This window comes from Brachycentrus maculatus, unplaced genomic scaffold (genome assembly GCF_059751285.1).
Source record: "Brachycentrus maculatus isolate JH-2025_06_01 unplaced genomic scaffold, ASM5975128v1 h1tg000073l, whole genome shotgun sequence".
Lineage (NCBI taxonomy): Eukaryota > Metazoa > Arthropoda > Insecta > Trichoptera > Brachycentridae > Brachycentrus > Brachycentrus maculatus.
The window spans coordinates 748,545-770,817 of record NW_028280827.1 but is presented as its reverse complement, the minus strand read 5'-3'; the positions used below and the strand labels follow the sequence as shown (position 1 = coordinate 770,817).

General features: G+C 34.2%; 1 protein-coding gene and 2 long non-coding RNA genes across 7 annotated transcripts; 1 reads left to right on the top strand and 2 right to left on the bottom strand.

Moving 5' to 3' along the window:
- Positions 1-10,430: 10,430 nt before the first annotated feature.
- Positions 10,431-12,858, bottom strand: LOC148311135 (uncharacterized). Its single transcript, XM_088257187.1, has one exon. The coding sequence runs from the start codon at positions 12,609-12,611 to the stop codon at positions 10,680-10,682; it is 1,932 nt and encodes a 643-aa protein (XP_088113313.1). The 5' UTR covers positions 12,612-12,858; the 3' UTR covers positions 10,431-10,679.
- Positions 12,859-12,867: 9 nt separating this feature from the next.
- Positions 12,868-14,540, top strand: LOC148311134 (uncharacterized). Of its 3 annotated transcripts, none has more exons than XR_015837305.1 (3): positions 12,868-13,163; positions 13,461-13,591; positions 14,229-14,540. It is a non-coding gene; the product is annotated as an uncharacterized LOC148311134 (long non-coding RNA). The 3 variants fall into 3 exon arrangements; XR_015837307.1 differs by having other exon boundaries at positions 12,868-13,331; positions 13,461-13,904; XR_015837306.1 differs by having other exon boundaries at positions 12,889-13,331; positions 14,229-14,538.
- A 6,122-nt stretch (positions 14,541-20,662) lies between these two features.
- Positions 20,663-22,172, bottom strand: LOC148311133 (uncharacterized). Of its 3 annotated transcripts, none has more exons than XR_015837304.1 (3): positions 21,868-22,172; positions 21,295-21,738; positions 20,663-20,970 (listed from the first exon to the last, which is right to left on the bottom strand). It is a non-coding gene; the product is annotated as an uncharacterized LOC148311133 (long non-coding RNA). The 3 variants fall into 3 exon arrangements; XR_015837303.1 differs by having other exon boundaries at positions 21,608-21,738; XR_015837302.1 differs by having other exon boundaries at positions 21,608-21,738; positions 22,036-22,172.
- Positions 22,173-22,273: the final 101 nt, after the last annotated feature.

The window sequence follows — 22,273 nt, the reverse complement described above, 5'->3', positions numbered from 1 at the left end:
ATCATTTAATTTTATTTAAATTGTGTTTACGATAATTTGCCGAGAAAGGGTCAGTAATTTTTACAAAGGGCAAAAAAAAACGTTAACGTTAATATGCCAATTTCATATTAAACAATATAATACAAGTACAAAGTAAGATAAATTAATGTTTAAAAAATTTACCACTTTTTCAATTTTCAGCATTATTTTATAATATTTTCCTTGGGTATGCACATCACTTTAATAAATATCCACGGTCAATATTGACAAGCGCACGTTTTATTATAAAGTATATAGGAATTCCTAAAGTTGCAAATATAAATTACAGTCATATTCTAATTACAATGTCTGTAATAAATCACATAACATCAAAACAATATATGGTACAAATTTATTTAAGAGTTTTTCAAATGAATAATCAGCAAAGCTTCTACTTTTTTGAAGTTTGTCTGTAGGTAGGATAGTTAGGGATTTTAAATGTGAAAAATATATCACAAACACTCAGACCAACTGAAAATAAATCTTTCTTGAATTTATTTTGCAATTGGGGGCGGGAATCAAATCCACGCGCCTATCCAACTACGCCACGGAGGCTGTCAATATTTTTATATTTTTCTGGTCCTTTTAAGGAAAAAGTCAGTACTACGAGTCGACACGATAGGTCGATATAAGGCACCTTTGCCACACGCTGAGTGCTGTTCTTACAGCTCACAACCACTTGCATATATGTCCCATTTGGCACTAAATAATCATCACCTATTTTGTTTTTAAAATTCGTAATGAGTGTAAACCAGATAACGTTAGTATTCAAAGTGGAAGTAAAAATTATTCAGGTCTATCAAACAATAACAGGCCAGTTTCGCTATATTTTTTATGTTGTAAATTTTACTGAATAAAACAATTTATTATATAGAGCTCGTGATAGTTTTTAGACTACGGTGCCATCTTAGGAGTCCTTGAAAAATCATGACAACCACGAAACAAAATACATACAGTGCTAATTAATGTATCATATTTAACAGTGCGTGTATGTTATATCATATTTAACAGTGCGTGTATGTTATTTTTAAAAAGTCATTAAAAAATACTGTACGATGGAGGCATACGGATGCATGTCCGAAACTAAAATGTTCAAGAGAGTTAAATGCAAATCCACGTACGTCCTTCTGATTCTAAGCAGTCTTTGATGCATTGCATCTCTCTGAACTGCAACAGGTAACAGATCACTGGATTTTTCTCTGCTTACTGAGAAGGATGGAAAAAACAATAGACTGAATGCAATTGAAATGCCATCTCTCAGACGAATGTGCGACAAAATGATGTATGATAGATGTTCGGAAGGTTAAATAAGGAAAGAATACAAAGATGACGAAAATATTGTCGATAAAACTAAGAAAAATGTTTTGGGATGGTTTGAACATGTGGAACGAATGCGTGAGGAAAGAATGTAAAATAAATATGTGAGGCGAATGTATGATGAAATTAAGGAAATAGGGGCGGAGGAAGACAGAGGAAAACTTGGCATGATCAAATATTTTAAATACTTGAAAGTGGGTTAGGTCAGGAAAGTGAATCGGAATAATCGGCGGGTATGTATGAGGAGATGCATGCATATGGAAGAGGCGAAGAATTGCAAAGACAAAGTGGTGTGGCGTTCAATTCTCTCTGCTTATCCTTGAGGAAAGGCGATGTGATGGTTAGTTAGTGTGGAACAAAAGTAATGAGATGCTTTAAGAAGGTCTTGCATAATATATCGAACGGAGATGTTGCATTAGGACAGCAAGGTAACTATATACCATTGCACAGAAAAGCAGCAAAGAAATAGCATTGTACAGAAAACTAAGTTTGCAAGATAAAATCGAGTCAATCACTCCCCTCCAACATAAAATAGAATTATTGTAATGTGACAAAGTAACTTGGTTCACAATTTTTTGTTGCGTAAAAAATATAAAAAATCATTATTTTTATTTAGTTGTTATAGCAAAGAAATACCTACTAACCCTGTTAAAAAACAGACTTTCCTATGATCAGGTGTTATATGACCAATTTATGTACGTTAACCCGAACTTAAAATACCTGCTTACTTTGAATATGCAAAAATCATACTTAATATTCGATTAATTACATAAAGAGTTTTACACATTTGCATACGTCTTCTAGATCACCATCTTGTCAAACACCTAACCAAACGTGGATACATCAGCATGTTATTAGTCAAAAACATTACTTAGATTGTACATAGATATCGGCAGCGAGGGCTGGAGAACTAATCGTAGGAAATGTCATTGATTACCGCGATGGCAGATGGTGTACGGTGTACCTGACGACTGGTAGTATTATCAGCAGATATCACACTCTGACTGTTGGCAAGATAACACTCAACTACTCCAAAGCGACAAGTGCGTAGAAACTAAAGATTATAATCATAATACACGTACAGATTAATAAACGAAAGCAAATTAATTAAATAACCGGCAATTCATCCAAATTAACAATTTGAAGATAATTCTAGCCGTTTTTCTCTCGTTTCTCTGCCAGTATAACAATTTTCTATCCTAAATCAAGTTATATTTCAGCAGATCAGTCTGGGCATTAACAGGATCCACGAATCCGTTGCGTTGAGTGTCACTTTACGTACTGTGTAATATTTGAGATTTTATCTATGATTGATCAAACATATTAACTTCGATTCTTCAAATTACTCTATGTATACAAAGTGCCTGAAAACATATGTTTACAGAATGCAATCCCACGCTCGATAAATGCAGTATTTGTGTACAAGATTAGGAAATACCCGAATATTATCAAAGGTTAATTTTTCTAACGAAAAGCCTTCTTAGAACCACCGAAATGAAGTCTCTACGACCTATTGCGGGCCTAAACACTTCGCGACAGAGTAAGAAACTCTAAAATAAGACAAATCTGCGATGTCGAAGATGTTGTGCGATGGGGAAGAGAAAGAAGACGTTCCTGGAGAAATCATGTGGGAAGATCAAGTTCGGATCGAGTGGTGAGAATAGCAATAGAGAGCAGCATAAGAGGTAACAGACTCCCAGGAAGACCACCTAAACGATGGAGACAGCTGGTTTTCTACTTCCCAGGAGCGGACCGGAGAATAACAGGACATAGTCTTAAATAAAGAAGAAGACAAAGAATTTTCTTGTAAATCAATTAGAGTGAATATTTTTCTTTAAATCACTAAATTTGAGACAAAATGCAGTGATGTCAAACACCTCAAAAGATAAGAACGCTCAAAACTGCTACATAAAAAACATGTGCGTTGTGAAGAAGATATATCATAAATATTCCATAATTTGTTTTACTTTGACTCTTAATCGCTCCAAATGTCTCCTAAGTATTACGTCAGAATAATGCAGTATTATCTAAATCGTAAACTACGTGTACGTACAACTAAGGTTACGGTTATCCCTGCTACATAAAAAAACATAGTACTTATTTGAAAAGATAAATTTCTAAAAAAAAAACAAACAAAAAATAGTTGAAAGGTTTTTAGTGTCTTATGTTGGTACGTATTTTAAATATTAATATAGAATGTGTGAAAATATGTGAAGCATATACTTATGCACACATAAATTCCATGCCATTTAAACATACACGGAATTTTATAAGCTGAAAATAACTCAATGGGTTTATTGTTTACGGTTTATTTATGAAAGAAATACTTTTTTACCCAATAATTTTGCTGTATTTACAAGCATAAGTAAATATAAATATTTGAAATGTCTATATATCATATATTATGTGGGTGTATGAAGCACAGGCTTTCCGCATGGACTTGGTTAATTCCGTCGTAAATCCTCGTAAGACTTACATTAATCGACTGTGAAAAAACTAACTAGATATTAGGTAAGCAGGTCACGGATTACATTTGCCGGGAAAAGGCTTCCAGGCGTTCTGGATTTCTATACAATAGTTGCTTACGCTATGTCGGAAAAACGGAAGTATCGACTTGTCCTGGTATGATTCATACATATCGACGTGCCCTACGTAAAGTGCTCTAACTACATTTTTGTCAATTTTGAGATATTTGGTGTATGTAATCAACTGACCGTTATCTACATATATAAACAAACAAAAAATATATATAAAATAAATTACGTCTAGATTTCAGGCGTATAAGACGCTATCTACATCGAATTTTCGAAATTAATTAAACTCCTAAAACGCTAACTTTGACAAAGAATAAAGTTTTAAAACGATTTAATACATTATTTTATCGTGTTTTTAAATGTATAATACTAGTTTAGAATTTCAGATAAAACCGTTAATTAATAAATAAAAATACGTTGAAAATATCTTCTAAGCTCTCTCCTGTAAAGCAACCGATTTGCAGATAGAGTACTTTACGTAGGGGCCGTCGATATTACCTATATGGTAAGAAAATATATTTTGCAAGCTATATTGTGTGTTTATTTTTAAGTTTATCAAGAGACTTCGTTGTTTTAAAATTTATGCGAGGCAACAAAATATTCTAAAAACCAGTCATCATAATTTTGTAATAACTCCAAAAATATATACATATATTTAAAACACAAGGGTACCTACCCTCGGCAACTAAAAAACTAACCTTAAAACAATTCCCTGTAGGGGTAGATGGAGACAACAGATCGTCAAACTACTTATGCGCTGACATTTCTTGTCTCTTACACATCCATCCTCGCATCTCCCTATACATGCAAGCTGATTAACCCATGTCGACGTATTCAAATTACAGTTTTTTCTGGGTCGTGTCAAGTGTTCTCGTTCTTCTTCGGCTTTTACTTTAAACTACATTTGCAACACAAATTTGGATTAGAACTCATAAAAATTCTCAAAATAACAATCCAAGCCTCCAAAATTATGCTCGAGTACGTATGTATTCTATATTCCTCTAAAATTCATGATTTAAAAAAAAAGTAAAGCATAAAAGAGTAGGAACAGGGTGATGAGTTCTGTGAAATGTTTTCAATAATGGACCATTGTCAGACGGGAGGAATATCTAATTTAACATACTCAACTTATAAAGTATTGTATTAGACTCGTTTTGTGTTTATAACAACCGATATAATTAATATTTTCATTCATAATTTTCTTTTGGAAAATTTGCCTTCGAAAAAACGTTATTTTCGTATGTTGGCAATGAATGACGTCACAGAAACGATGGAGATATTTTAATGTAGGTGTCATTGCTAAATTATTGGCGGCTATGGTCCACCCTCCCCCCCCCTCCCCTCATATTTGTATAACACAAATGGTAGTGTAGTTGTAAACAAACAATCCATACTACTACTATTACAGCTCTTTAAACCATAGACAACAAACCATATGACGTCATAAAACGTTCGATGACGTACGCGAACGCACGTTTTTCGTTTTATTCAAATATCTAAAGTTTAAACTTTAATATCTCCCTTAGTTCCCTACAGATTTCAATAAGAATGTTATCGATAGTCTTGAGATTTTTCATATTAATTTATTAGCCAATAATCCATCGTGACAAAAGCCTATTAAATGATCAATAATAAACACAGCTTCCAATTAATACCAAGACCTCGATTAGGATCAAACATTAACTCCCGATAAAGCGAAAAAAAAATTGTCTAGTCATATGTTATTTTTAAAAATATTGTAAAAGAATACAATATTTTGAAAAATAACATATGACCACACGGAGAAAAAAGGGAATGATGAATGAAAAAAGAAATAGTAACAATGAGAGATATGAAGCTTTAAAGGGGGAATCTGCACTCCTAAACGCTTACTACGTTATTTTAGATTAGACCTTTACAGATTATAATAAATAGTTGAGATTAGTTTCTTTTATGGTCCGAAGACCACCAGATGGTTTTTCAATGGCCTTTTGCATCATATGCGACCTAAAAGATTGCTACGTGTGATACTCGAAATACCTAATACAACGTTTTTCAAAAATAAATTTTTGAGTAATAAAAATAACATTGAAAATCTAAGAACAACGTAATTGAATATCACTTTTATAAAAAAAGTCATCGTTATTTTTACCTACCTACCTACGTAGGTACGTAATATTTATTTAATAGCCTAATTTTTAAACAATAATATAAAATTTTTAATTAAAAATAAAAACTTGTAAAATAGAGCCATCTAGCGATGGAATTAAATTTTTAACCCGTGGAAATGTCAAAACAAAGTTGTACATTGCGAGCAGAATTATGTTTATGACAGATTAGATATGGCTGGATATTTTTTTTATTTGGTTGATTTTCAGATACTGTTGAGGCACTAAACAGATCAAAATATTAAAAAATATATGTATTAATACGCATATAAATGATTTAGAACAAGTGACAGTATGCTCACCCTTTCTAGTTTCTGGAAGTATTGCCTTAAAAATATCACTGGATTTTCCGGCTTATTAACGCACAGTTGAACAATACAGTCCTTAATTAAAATTTGAATGTTATTACTTTGTATATAATTCTCACAATCACGCAAACTCTGTTCTTCTTCCATTGTGGTAGCCATGTTTGCAGAAGGCAAAATAAAAAGCACACTTGAAAACTTTAAACAATTATTTCTAAATAAAAGACTGACACATATTATTCGACTAAAGAACGCACGAAAATATTCAACCGACAATGTCAACCCGAGATATAAAATGTGAATTTCCCAGCATTTTTATTACGGTCGGTAAAAATGCTATTTTCCGATTATCGCTACGTCTCTCTAGAAATGTCAAACAGCTTCAAAATATTCCGCTAGAGTGCAATCTGTACCAATGTGAGCGGGAATTTTCGAAAACTAAAAAAAATCATAAAATATTATCTCGTTGCCTGATTACGATTGTTATATTGCGTAATTTTACAAAAAGCTATTTAATTGTCGAAAGACATACGGATGCAAGTCTGAATAATGAAATTAATATTCAGGAAATAATTCAAATTGGTTTTGGGCATAGACGGGCAGTGAAAAAAGCGGAACCCTATCCTGTTTTTGTCAGTCCTAGTAAATAATCCTTTAGTTGAAGTCAAACAATATATTTAGGAACACGGGGGTTACATCTAAGTATAATTATATTATTGGTCTTTGTCCCCGTATATTTTTTTTCTTTTTTAGAGGACTCACATTTCTTTGCTATTAATTAAGATGATAATTAACAAAAAGTAGTTTATTCAGATTGAAGACTTTTATTTTTTATGCTTCTTGCTACAAATTAAATAGGTAACGATATCTGACTTACCTGCACAATTATTGAAATTAGTGTCAATTTTCAGTATTTCTATAACATCACAAATTTTCTTGTTAGAAAAAAATATATTCTAAAATAATGTTAATATAAAATAAAATGAAAATATGTAAACATGTTCAAAAAGATGCTTGTTTGTGATAATTTTATCTTTAAGACTAAACAAAACAAAAAAATAGGTGCAGAAATGTTACGAGCGTGGATATTTTAATTGTACCAAGTAATAAAATGACTTCACCATTTTTCTAAATCACTAAACTATGATGGAAGATGTAAAACTTTATTTAATTTAGAAATATCAGGGAAATTTTAAATTAAACTTAGTATTTTCAAAAAATAATCACAAAAATTAATTTACTATTTATGTTGAAAATACATGTAAAATTAAGTTGTAACAGAAAAGCGTGACATTAACAATGGGACCACAACCTGACACATCTAGACACATAATAAAGTATTACATATGATATTTTTTTATAGATCCTACAAAAGGTACTAAGAAATAAAACAAAAATCACTTCCTGATAGAGTTTATTGACAATCACCAATAAATATTTATAAACACAGTCAGTTGTAGATTCACACACAGTAAAAGGTGCTAGTAAGAAATATACACACTGAATGTTAAAATCTATCACGATTACATTAACAATAACTTTTAAAAACACATCCATTTAATGAGATCAATTTATAACACAAATAAAAAATTATTCTACAATTAACAAAAATAGTAAAACTTGCAGGTAAAAAGAACATTTTTCTATATCTGCAACTATTGTACATACGGCATTACATTGAGTTCTTTATTATTTTATTAAAGATATTATGATTTTTGACTTTTGTGTAAAAAAAAAACAAAGTTTTCCAACTCGGACTTCAGTCTATCAGTCGAGGGTATTTAAAAAATAGAAGCTTTACAGAATACTGAAAAACATTAATTTTGATATACATATTTTAAAGTTCTACAAATTAAACGCCAAATCCATAAATAAATAGATATTTTAAATGAGTTCATAACATAAAGTGACTAGATAAACTAATAAACTGAGGCATTAAAAAAATTGTACTTTGAAATATAAATTTACTTTTATATAAATATAAAACTACTTTAAAGAAATATTTAGGACTAAAAAGTGAATGACTAGATTAATATAATTTGTACATCTCGGTATAAAAGAAACGGCAATAACAGAGCTTGATATTACGAAATGCTATAAGGTGTATAGTACAAAAGGAAGAAATTTTTAACTGAAAATCAGTTTTTATAAAACAATAAATAACATATAATTAACAACCTGTTATTATTTCCTCTTAACGTTTTGGCAACCATTACAGTGGCCATCTTTAGGTCACAATGGTACTTAATTGGCCTCTATAATAATAATTAAAACATTGGTAGGAAGAAATATATTTATACAGTTTAGTAAAAAATAAATAAAAATTGCCATGACCGTGAAAAGCCATTTTCAAACTTAAGAAATATGTAGTTCTATTCTTTATTACACAATAAATATGTAACCTATTAATTTATTTAATGCTGCAATTATCAACTTGACGAAGCAACTTATATTTTGAAGTTGCCACCATTTAAAACTCGAATTATTGACCACAAATAATCAATTTGGAACCGTAAATAAATTAACTTAAATCTTAATCATATGAGATCAACATGGAGTATGACCGATGATATAGTTTTTCCCCTGTTAATAACTGCAGTATTCTATGATAACCTTGTAATAGGAGGTAAAATAGGGGTAACAATAATAACATTAAATCGCAAAAGGTTCCAAAGAGTAAGAGCACCTGCTCCAAATATTATACACACATCAATTTAAAACACTTATTTTATAATAAACAAAATTCTGTTTTTTCGCAGTATACATGTTACAAAAAGGAACCTATAAGAATTCAATAAAAATAAAGGAAAAACTTAAGAGTGAGCACTTGCAATAGTGTTTTTAATAAAATATATATTATTATGGTAATGCTGGTGACAAACACAAATATTTTGATGGATAATTGAAAAGTTTTTGAATCATACAAAAGCAGAAAAAATATAACTGTACTGTTTTTATAGACAGTGTTATATAAAAATCATAAAAAAAAATATATTTAAAGATCGTGTAAAAACAGAATTAGGTTTACTTTATAATACCTAATTTTTAACTCCTACACAATTGATGAATCCAATAGACTTTGAAAAACAAAACAAGTGAATATTTATTATACATATAGTAAAACTCTTGTACGAAGCGCAGAGGTAATATCTGCATGTAAAATAGGTGAGAATAATTAATACTTGAAATTTTATTTGTCAAATTGCAAATTTTTCATTTATACTTCAAATCCAAGCATAATTTTGGGTAAGGATTCAATGATGAATTACAAAACACACTAAGCTTTAAAATATGAATTTACCATTAGTCATATTACTCAATATAGAGATTCCTAGAATGTTCAGTAGCCATAAATTCTTAGCCAATCTTTTGCAAAATTAAAATCTACCACAATGTAAAAACTCTATTGGGTATAAATGCTAAAGTGTCAATTATGCAATAATTAATACTTCAGAGCTCATCGATAATTTGTGTAAAATTTATACTTTATACAAAAATAGAAATAAAAGACCAAAAACATTTAATGAAGGAGCTAATGAATGTTTTAGATTTTTCTTATATATTGAAGAAGAATATTTAGACATTGTTGTTTTTAGCTATTGAAAAGTTTTCATAATTGCAAAATAGCACTTTTGCTTCCATACCACATTTGTGAAGTAATCATCTTTGTATATATATGACAAAATATAGTAAAGTTTTTGTGAAATCTTCTATAACAGAGCCATCCTATTTACTCAGTCTTCTTTTCCGCACACTTCAACTGTGAAATTTTGTGCATTTATATTAATATCCACAAATAAATTATTCTTCAATAAATAAGGCAATCATTTCACCTATGATTTTAGTTGCTTATTCGGTAGTAATTAAATACTCTTCTACTATAATTTAATTTCTTCAATGTTTTATAAAATGGGATATTAATAAATAATGTCATTTTCATCTCACAAGTCCCAAATAAATTACAATATTAAAATGAAAAGAAAAAATACAGTGATTTTAAAAAGTGCTTACATTGTTAAAGTGTTAGGTGCATTTATCTATGTTTTTTTATGCCTACATAAAATTTTATATTAAAAAAATATTTATAGATTTAAAAATAAAAACATATAGGAATCATAGACAAACTATTTAATTTAATGTAAATAATAACTGTGCCAAATCCTATAATTTTAATGGTTATATTTGTAACACAGTTGAAAATTTTGTTAAACGAAATGATTATAATGAATATTCTTTGAATATAAAAAAGTATAACCTATGTACAATATAAATTACGGCACTAATCGTTAATTAATGTAACGTAAAGTAAAATAATGTTAGAAAATACAACATAAACGAGAATACTTTTAGGCACATTTTTAATGGTGAGATACCGCTTCATATAGTTTGGGAAGTTCGGCTTCAAGACGAACAACGCGAACTGTGGAACGAAGATTCCAATCAGCATCACATTTGGAATCATCACTAGGAAACTCTTCAATGACTGCAGATTCCGGGCAAGTGAAGCTCGTGAGATATGTTATTAATTCTTGCGAGCCATCACCATCTAAATCAGAAATCAACAAAGAATTCTCTTGATAACCCAAATCTGGTTGGCATATCAATTCGTTATTCTTTTTCAAACAAATTTGGACTACATCACTTTGACTGGCATTGACAATATGAATATCTGTGGCATTAAATGTTACCAAAACAACTCTCTCTGTTAAACGATTGATGGTCAGATTATCACTTTTCATAACCTTTTTGGAGACTTTTGCATTTCTGACAAACCTAAGAGAATCGTCAACCTTTCCTTTGTCAACGTGTTGGTCGATGATATTGTTGAATATGTCGTAATTATTATCAGTATTACGATCGTATCTGTTGATGCTCTTCGGGCTTGTATTCCACTGCCAAAACTTGAGAACAAAACCGGATATGTGATGTTTTAGCATATTAATACTGTTGTTGAAGACTAAGGTGGCCGGGACCATTCCGTACACTCGAGGCGCAATGTACTCCCAAGAGATGTTTTCCTTTCCAGTTCTCTCATCTATCAACTGCACGGTTACTTTACAATTACCCGGACAATGTCCCGTATTCTCTACTATCAGCTTCCTCCCGTCCACAGTGTACACGTTCCTCTGATTCTCGGTTTCCTTCCGTTGTCCGAATACTCGATGCTGTTTAGTAACAATCCAATTATTCCATTTTGAATTATAAGGTTTATTGGTGATACTCTTATACAATTCTTCGAACTTGATCACCTTTAAGGATTCAGACAAACTTGTTATATTCTTACATGTAAAACTCACAATATGATCCTTATCAACCTGCAGTTTGTTAATAGATGTGCAATCCGACATAGCCAAGGGCTGCCCGATAACACTCCCGCGGTATCCAGATATAAATATGAGTGAATTGTGGTTCTTACTGCCGTCGGAACTACAAGGAGCCAGCATATCATTTACACCATCACCATCGATGTCCATAACAATCAGAGGAAAGTCTACCGATTCAAACGGCTTGCTGTTACTCTCGTGGTTATGTAGATACCAGTAGACAGTTCCCGTAGTTGGATTGAAGGCAGCAAAGAGACCATCCTTTCCTATCATGATGCAATCTTTCATCCCGTCACGGTCCACGTCAATCAATGAACAGTCCACGTCGGTGGGGAGTCTCGGTTGTCTAATAAACCAGCCAACTTTCCCCGAATTGCCAACAATTAGTATAATTCCATTATCATTAGAGAGGCGGACTCCTTCGGAGTGTTCAGGATTGACTATGTCCCCCCGAAAGAGCATGATTAGATTTTTATCATGCCCGACGGCTCCATCGACAATGTTTATGGCCCCCTTGAGTTCGATGTCGTGGTATGGATTTTCCCAACTGGTCCTTTTATTTTTGTTAGTAGAAGATACAGAGCATTCCCCAAGTTCGGAACAGGGCAGTACCCACAAGAAAACAACAATGGTGAGTAAGCAAACCAAAATAGAGAGAGCGAAAAGAACTTTCCTCAGTGGAGACATCTGCTCCTTGCTTTTCTCACTTTGCAATATATTAACATTTTCAATATTACTATCCATGTTTCCCACATACCCATTAGGATCTTCTATTTCATCGCCGTTGGAAAAATGGTGATAACTCTTCAACCCGTTTTTCATCGTGTTGTTTATATTATAATTTTCAGAAACTACAATTTGATTTCTTCCTGAAATTGAGTTATGTATTTCTTCTTCAGATTCAGAATCTGTAAAATTTTGTCGTAGTGGTGAGTAAATACCTTGTCCCGTTCCCAAATTAGACATAGTTGGTAGTTATAGAGAATTGTACAAAATCGATACTTTCATCAAGTCTAACAAAGATGACATACGCAGACATGTATAGATAGAGAGAGAAAATACTGATGGCACAAGTTTTTGACTAATATTAGTCCACCATTACAATTAAAGAATAATAAAGTATCATGTTTACACTTTACATATAACTTCAACCGTTTTCTAAAATTTTCAGATCGCTCAAATTATTGATAACCAATTTGACATTCAGTTGTAAATTTGATGCTGGTCACTCACGACGAGGAAAATAGTAGATTTTGTTACATTTTCTCTGGTTTTGTAACGTTCAAGTACGAATTTTGGAAAGACGAAAGATTTCACTGCCAACCTGGCGATGTGACGCGAAATCGAATACCTACAGCGCCATCATTAGTATATGATATTTGTATATAAGCTTCGTTCGAGTCTGGCCGGGCGACCGTCATGAATTCATTGCACAAACTAATTTATATAATTCATTGTAAACGATAAATGACACGCCGGGTGATCTCGTGTTGAAAATAACTATTATGTATTGGAAATGTGAGTACTTCATTATTGGTAAGGCGTTTCCTCTCATTCCGCCGTTTGCTAAACAGCTGTCAAACAAATTACGCAAGAAATTTGTCTCGACTGCTGCTCAAATAAGCGCTAATTAGAAGAAATATGTATTCTATAACCTCCCGAATGACCCCATCAACAGCATTGCAGGTAATCAACTGTTTTTGTTGTTGTTTTTCATGCCTGAAAAACTGTGCAATCTTCTTTGTGTGAAATGTCATTCTGACAGTCCGTTGACAGCGAGTCTGTTTTTATTATCGTTTTTATGTTATATTTTAGGTAAAGTACGGACAACCGACTCTGAGCTGTCGGCAGAGCCACCTGGGAAATTTCGGAACATTGTCGGGATGGCAGAAGCCGAGTTTAAATATCCTTTAAAGAAAATACCCTGCGTGTCCAGCGCTCAAGAGGTGAACGATTAAATGTTATTTGAAGCCCACCTTTCATAAAGAGTTACACTAATCGCGCCATATCATCCGAGCATGGACTCGTAAGAAAGAAGCCAAACATAATTACAAGTACATTTATTGTCATATAATGTTGTTTATTGCAATATATGCATATAAAATAAGATTCAACAAACACAAAAGATGTCATTCAAAAATAACTACAGCACGTGGCGTATAGATTTTGAAATGGTTTTCCAGTTTTACTTATACAGTTACAAATGTCAATTTACTAGTGGGTGCAATGCTTGGCCATGTTTTGTTCACAAAGAAATAGGTATGGATGATAATTAATAAATAATATTCGATATATGATGTAAGAAGACCAGCCCGCCGAAGCTTGCAATCGCAATACCGGACTGGACTCTTGATGCTGACAAATTTTCAGCCCCCATCTGTGCTCCACGAGCAGTTTTATGATGAGGTTGGAACTCTTCATATCAGCCCCTCCGGGAAGCCTGCCACTGTATACCTTATAAGACCATCTCAGTGTATACCGGTGTCTGATATCCTCATAATCGGAGATCGCTCAGTGGGTCGTAATGCTCGCAATTATTTTTCAAACATATAAACTAATTCTGTAACTTTGTTACCTTTTCAGACTCGTACAACTATTGGCAAATGACTTGTCGCGGCAGAAGGGTTCCATTTCCCCCATTGTGTTGGCGCTTTGGACAGTTTCATTTCCTAGCGCTGGATCAGAATATATAAACTACAGAGGACGATTCGGCATTGTTTTATTTGGATGTGTAGCCAGTAATTACTGTTTTAGTGTTTGCAGATATGTATAGGCAGATAGATGATATAACCATGAAACGTGTGTTATTGCACAATTTTCTTGGGAGTTATTCATCGTGACTAATATATGTATACTCTCCCCCCTGAAAATAAACATATTATGCTCTTAAATATGTTTTTATTTTGTTCATTAATGACCGAGATCCTTGAAAAGTATCATCCTATCCCGCTCTCTGTGATCTTACAACATTGACCTTAATTTTTTACAGAAATGCAATCTAAAGTAACTAACTGACCATCACGCCGCTTCCGCAGGGATAGGCAGAGAGAATAGAACACCACACCACGCTACTCTTGTCTTTGTACACATTCTTCTTTACGCATCCCCTCACACATCCTCCTCCCAACCCTTATCCGCACCCCAAAGGTGCATAGGGCACTGCATTATATAGAAGCAGTGTTATCTTGATCGTTAAATACACGAAGGAAAGGTGATCAGCCTTTCGCTTCAGGTACCAGTCCAGGGTCATATTAAATATATATTTGACTGAAAAATCAATAATATTTATTGCGACCCTCTTGGGAATCAAACCCGGGACCTCCAGCATGGTAGCCTAGAGCGCTAACCGCTACACTATGGAGGCGGACCTCATACATACCCGCCGATTATTCGGATTCCTGAATTGACCACTTTCAATTATTTTAAATACTTGATCATGCCAAGTTTTGCCCGGTCGTCCTCTGCTCATGTTCCCAACAAGATTCGCCTCATAAATTTCTTTTACAGTCCTTTCTTTTCACTCGTTCGTTTAGATCTTTTATAACTAACTAACTAACCATCACGCCGCTTCAGGCAGAGAGTATAGAACGCCACACCACTCTGTCTTTGCAAACATTCTTCGCCTCTTCCACGTTCATGCATCTCCTCATACATACCCGCCGATTACTACGACTCCCAACCTGACCACTTTCAACTATTTGGCATACCTGATCGTGCCATGTTTTTCTTGGTCTTTCTCGGCTCCTTTTCCCCATTACATTCGCCTCATAAATTTGTTTTACCGTTCTTTCCTCACTCATTCGTTCCACATGTCCAAACCATCTCAACGCACCTTTCTTAATTTTATTGATAATGGTTATCTCCGCTTTGCATTCCTTCCTTATTTCACTATTCGAACATCTATCATGCATCGTTTTGTCGCACATTCTTCTGAGAGATTGCATTTCGACTGCACTCAGTCTACTTTCATCCTTCTTTTGCCAACTCCATGTTTTACTTCCATACATTAGAGTTGGAACCAGGACTCCGTTGCGCACTGCCAGTTTAGCTTCCGCTGATAGGTTTTTATTTGCCATAACTGATATTATTAGAGGGTATTTCTTTTTCATCGACAATTTTAATGACTTCCTTTAATCTGACTCTATCGAATGCTTTAGTAAGACCTGCAAAGCAGAGGTAAGCTGTCTTATTGAACTCTCTTGCTTTTTTAACTATTTGTCTAACAACAAATATGTTGATATTATTTATGTCCGAGTTCACTCGGTTTCTCACCGTCACATATTTAGCATATTCTTCTGGTGACGGTGAGCTTCTGTATTTCAGATGGTTTTTCTTCGGCGAGTTCCTTGACTTCATCAGTACACCATTTTATCAATAATGATTATCTCAGCCCTGCATTCTTTCCTTCTTTCACCATTCGAACATCTATCATACATATTTTTGCCTCACATACAAATAATGTAAATAAAAATAAAAATAATAGCACAACCTGGCTGAACGGTGGAATACGCGTGAATAGCCAATAAATAAAAAAAAGACATTCAAAACAACAGCAATGGGGGCGCGAGATAGAGACAGGCATGAATTAGAAAGAGATAGAAAGGCATTCGCCGGAGCTAGCGATTGAGTTTGGCTTAGTCCCCAGAACCAAAGATCAAAGACGAATATCTATTTACTTATATTTCTTCTTTTTTTATGGCTGTTCACGCTTCTAGCCAATGCGAGTTATTTTTTATTTATATATTATTATTTTACACTTTTTACAATTTAAAAAAAGATAATCGTTTGAGTTTTTATTATTTACAAAAAAAAACTTCAATTTCATACTATTTCTGTGAGCCTAAGCGGCTCATTATTAGAAAGTGGTATCAAATTGTGGTAAAGTGGGTTCGAACCGAAAAACTTTGATTAAAAAATCCGAAACACTAACCACGGGACCACAACCCGATACGATTTGAATTCAAATCGTTTGTTTTCCTGTAATTGGGGTTAGTTTCATTATTAAGTTGGTTTGTTTAGTGAGTTATTTAATATATTTCATACACATTTACAAATGATTTTCAATTAATTTTGTTTGTTAGGGGAGGTCGATGAGATTGAGATGTTAGTAGAAAATGGAATTGGATTGAGAAGACAATACTTGACATATAAATTTATCTTAAAATTTTCGACTAAAAAATATAATATTCTGATTTAAAAAAAATGATAGTTAATAATTCCGAGGGGGCGTCAGAGGCCTGCACTTGCAGGGCATTAATTGGAGACCTAGATCTTATTTCATTGGGCACCCGTTTAACTCTTAAACGCTACCATGGGTACTGGAGTACCCCACAGGATTTTAAAAACCCAGTATTTAAAAAAATATCGTATCCACACTTGCGCCATTCAAGCTAATCTCTAATTATTAGTTACTGCGACGAACTGTCCATCGAAGTGTCGCGCAGGTACAGACGTGTGGGCGGGTGTTCCGGGGTACTCTAGAACCCCACGGTAGTAGTTGTCAAAGTTTTTTCAAATTCGAAGGCGGCTGAACTTTGTTATTTATTGGTAAGTTTTATTAAATATTATTCTTGAAATAAATATTTAACTCTTTTATTAGGTATATTATGTTTTTATTATCACTTAAAATCGTGTTTTTATTATTCTTTTTACATATGTTTATAAGTTTGTTATTTTCCATGACAAGTAATCTACGTTTTTGTTAGTCATTTGTCTCATAGATCAAATCGACGTCTTAGAACTGATGGTGAAAAAGCAGTGTTTTTAGAAGATTTGGATAATGAGGAGATGAATACTAGAGGTGCTTCAGATGATGAACTGGATGACCTCATTCAAGATTTTAGCTTTTAGAAGAGCCTGGTGTTAATTCTCAAAATCACTACTCCACTCTTGTTGCTTGCAAATACGCTGATAGTGGCGATGAAGATGACATTCGTGGTATCGTATCAATGAAGAAAATAAAGTACTACTGCCAGAAATTATAGCATTTTATAATAAAATAAAATGTGGGTAGATGTTTTTGACCAGATGAGTAAAAAGTATTCTACGTCTAGAAAAAACGAGAAGATAGCCTTTGTGTATTTTCTATACCCTCTTAAATACAGTAGGAGTAAACTCCTGGATTTTTTATACTATGTCAAGAAGTCCAGACAAGAAACTCATTCCGAAAAGACGTCTATTTTTTAAGGAAATGGCAAAATCTCTTATAACACCGTATATGCAAGAAAAATTACAATGGCCATGTTTGCCCCGGGATATAAGGAAATCTATACATGGTATTTTAAAAAATGAAATGGACATTGCTGAACCAGTCCCTCGAGATACCAAACCTGATCGCTGCTGCTTCTGTCCGCATATAAAAGATAGGAAATCGAGGACCGCGTGCTCCTCTTGTCGTCGTCATATTTGTGCACCCATCAAATAAAAATATGCAATCTTTGCAAACAAAAATTTTAAAAATTATTTCAATTTGTTTTATTTGTAGGCCTAAGTAATAGTACATTTGAGTAAATACAAGAAATTAATTGATAAATTTATAGTTTTATTTCTAACTCATAAATATCTACGGGGTACTCAGGTACCCCACGGTAGTATTCATGCCTATAAAGTTGAGGGTAGTGTTCTAGAGTTAATGACGGCTTCCTTTCAGACCTCTCCAGCATTAGCATTCCATTTTCCACTAACATCTCAACCTTATTAACCTCCCAAACTTGTTTGCAATAATTTTTATTTCTGCTAATAATTTGGATGCAACTGGCTATCCAGAAGCTTTCAGATTCATTGTCGTTGCATAACCTAGTTGTGAAAGTAGAGTGGAGTTCCCTAGATTTTCAATTCTGCGGCGATTGCATCGTTCAGAACTATCTTCAAAAGCTGTTCCGCACGACCGCGCTTTTGTTGTTTTCGAGTCATCTTGCCCCTATGTGCGGCGCGGCGAATTGCATTTGAATTCAAATCGTATCGGGTTGTGGTCCCGTGGTTAGTGTTTCGGATTTTTTAATCAAAGTTTTTCGGTTCGAACCCACTTTACCACAATTTGATACCACTTTCTAATAATGAGCCGCTTAGGCTCACAGAAATAGTATGAAATTGAAGTTTTTTTTTGTAAATAATAAAAACTCAAACGATTATCTTTTTTTAAATTGTAAAAAGTGTAAAATAATAATATATAAATAAAAAATAACTCGCATTGGCTAGAAGCGTGAACAGCCATAAAAAAAGAAGAAATATAAGTAAATAGATATTCGTCTTTGATCTTTGGTTCTGGGGACTAAGCCAAACTCAATCGCTAGCTCCGGCGAATGCCTTTCTATCTCTTTCTAATTCATGCCTGTCTCTATCTCGCGCCCCCATTGCTGTTGTTTTGAATGTCTTTTTTTTATTTATTGGCTATTCACGCGTATTCCACCGTTCAGCCAGGTTGTGCTATTATTTTTATTTTTATTTACATTATTTGTATGTGAGGCAAAAATATGTATGATAGATGTTCGAATGGTGAAAGAAGGAAAGAATGCAGGGCTGAGATAATCATTATTGATAAAATGGTGTACTGATGAAGTCAAGGAACTCGCCGAAGAAAAACCATCTGAAATACAGAAGCTCACCGTCACCAGAAGAATATGCTAAATATGTGACGGTGAGAAACCGAGTGAACTCGGACATAAATAATATCAACATATTTGTTGTTAGACAAATAGTTAAAAAAGCAAGAGAGTTCAATAAGACAGCTTACCTCTGCTTTGCAGGTCTTACTAAAGCATTCGATAGAGTCAGATTAAAGGAAGTCATTAAAATTGTCGATGAAAAAGAAATACCCTCTAATAATATCAGTTATGGCAAATAAAAACCTATCAGCGGAAGCTAAACTGGCAGTGCGCAACGGAGTCCTGGTTCCAACTCTAATGTATGGAAGTAAAACATGGAGTTGGCAAAAGAAGGATGAAAGTAGACTGAGTGCAGTCGAAATGCAATCTCTCAGAAGAATGTGCGACAAAACGATGCATGATAGATGTTCGAATAGTGAAATAAGGAAGGAATGCAAAGCGGAGATAACCATTATCAATAAAATTAAGAAAGGTGCGTTGAGATGGTTTGGACATGTGGAACGAATGAGTGAGGAAAGAACGGTAAAACAAATTTATGAGGCGAATGTAATGGGGAAAAGGAGCCGAGAAAGACCAAGAAAAACATGGCACGATCAGGTATGCCAAATAGTTGAAAGTGGTCAGGTTGGGAGTCGTAGTAATCGGCGGGTATGTATGAGGAGATGCATGAACGTGGAAGAGGCGAAGAATGTTTGCAAAGACAGAGTGGTGTGGCGTTCTATACTCTCTGCCTGAAGCGGCGTGATGGTTAGTTAGTTAGTTATAAAAGATCTAAACGAACGAGTGAAAAGAAAGGACTGTAAAAGAAATTTATGAGGCGAATCTTGTTGGGAACATGAGCAGAGGACGACCGGGCAAAACTTGGCATGATCAAGTATTTAAAATAATTGAAAGTGGTCAATTCAGGAATCCGAATAATCGGCGGGTATGTATGAGGTCCGCCTCCATAGTGTAGCGGTTAGCGCTCTAGGCTACCATGCTGGAGGTCCCGGGTTTGATTCCCAAGAGGGTCGCAATAAATATTATTGATTTTTCAGTCAAATATATATTTAATATGACCCTGGACTGGTACCTGAAGCGAAAGGCTGATCACCTTTCCTTCGTGTATTTAACGATCAAGATAACACTGCTTCTATATAATGCAGTGCCCTATGCACCTTTGGGGTGCGGATAAGGGTTGGGAGGAGGATGTGTGAGGGGATGCGTAAAGAAGAATGTGTACAAAGACAAGAGTAGCGTGGTGTGGTGTTCTATTCTCTCTGCCTATCCCTGCGGAAGCGGCGTGATGGTCAGTTAGTTACTTTAGATTGCATTTCTGTAAAAAATTAAGGTCAATGTTGTAAGATCACAGAGAGCGGGATAGGATGATACTTTTCAAGGATCTCGGTCATTAATGAACAAAATAAAAACATATTTAAGAGCATAATATGTTTATTTTCAGGGGGGAGAGTATACATATATTAGTCACGATGAATAACTCCCAAGAAAATTGTGCAATAACACACGTTTCATGGTTATATCATCTATCTGCCTATACATATCTGCAAACACTAAAACAGTAATTACTGGCTACACATCCAAATAAAACAATGCCGAATCGTCCTCTGTAGTTTATATATTCTGATCCAGCGCTAGGAAATGAAACTGTCCAAAGCGCCAACACAATGGGGGAAATGGAACCCTTCTGCCGCGACAAGTCATTTGCCAATAGTTGTACGAGTCTGAAAAGGTAACAAAGTTACAGAATTAGTTTATATGTTTGAAAAATAATTGCGAGCATTACGACCCACTGAGCGATCTCCGATTATGAGGATATCAGACACCGGTATACACTGAGATGGTCTTATAAGGTATACAGTGGCAGGCTTCCCGGAGGGGCTGATATGAAGAGTTCCAACCTCATCATAAAACTGCTCGTGGAGCACAGATGGGGGCTGAAAATTTGTCAGCATCAAGAGTCCAGTCCGGTATTGCGATTGCAAGCTTCGGCGGGCTGGTCTTCTTACATCATATATCGAATATTATTTATTAATTATCATCCATACCTATTTCTTTGTGAACAAAACATGGCCAAGCATTGCACCCACTAGTAAATTGACATTTGTAACTGTATAAGTAAAACTGGAAAACCATTTCAAAATCTATACGCCACGTGCTGTAGTTATTTTTGAATGACATCTTTTGTGTTTGTTGAATCTTATTTTATATGCATATATTGCAATAAACAACATTATATGACAATAAATGTACTTGTAATTATGTTTGGCTTCTTTCTTACGAGTCCATGCTCGGATGATATGGCGCGATTAGTGTAACTCTTTATGAAAGGTGGGCTTCAAATAACATTTAATCGTTCACCTCTTGAGCGCTGGACACGCAGGGTATTTTCTTTAAAGGATATTTAAACTCGGCTTCTGCCATCCCGACAATGTTCCGAAATTTCCCAGGTGGCTCTGCCGACAGCTCAGAGTCGGTTGTCCGTACTTTACCTAAAATATAACATAAAAACGATAATAAAAACAGACTCGCTGTCAACGGACTGTCAGAATGACATTTCACACAAAGAAGATTGCACAGTTTTTCAGGCATGAAAAACAACAACAAAAACAGTTGATTACCTGCAATGCTGTTGATGGGGTCATTCGGGAGGTTATAGAATACATATTTCTTCTAATTAGCGCTTATTTGAGCAGCAGTCGAGACAAATTTCTTGCGTAATTTGTTTGACAGCTGTTTAGCAAACGGCGGAATGAGAGGAAACGCCTTACCAATAATGAAGTACTCACATTTCCAATACATAATAGTTATTTTCAACACGAGATCACCCGGCGTGTCATTTATCGTTTACAATGAATTATATAAATTAGTTTGTGCAATGAATTCATGACGGTCGCCCGGCCAGACTCGAACGAAGCTTATATACAAATATCATATACTAATGATGGCGCTGTAGGTATTCGATTTCGCGTCACATCGCCAGGTTGGCAGTGAAATCTTTCGTCTTTCCAAAATTCGTACTTGAAC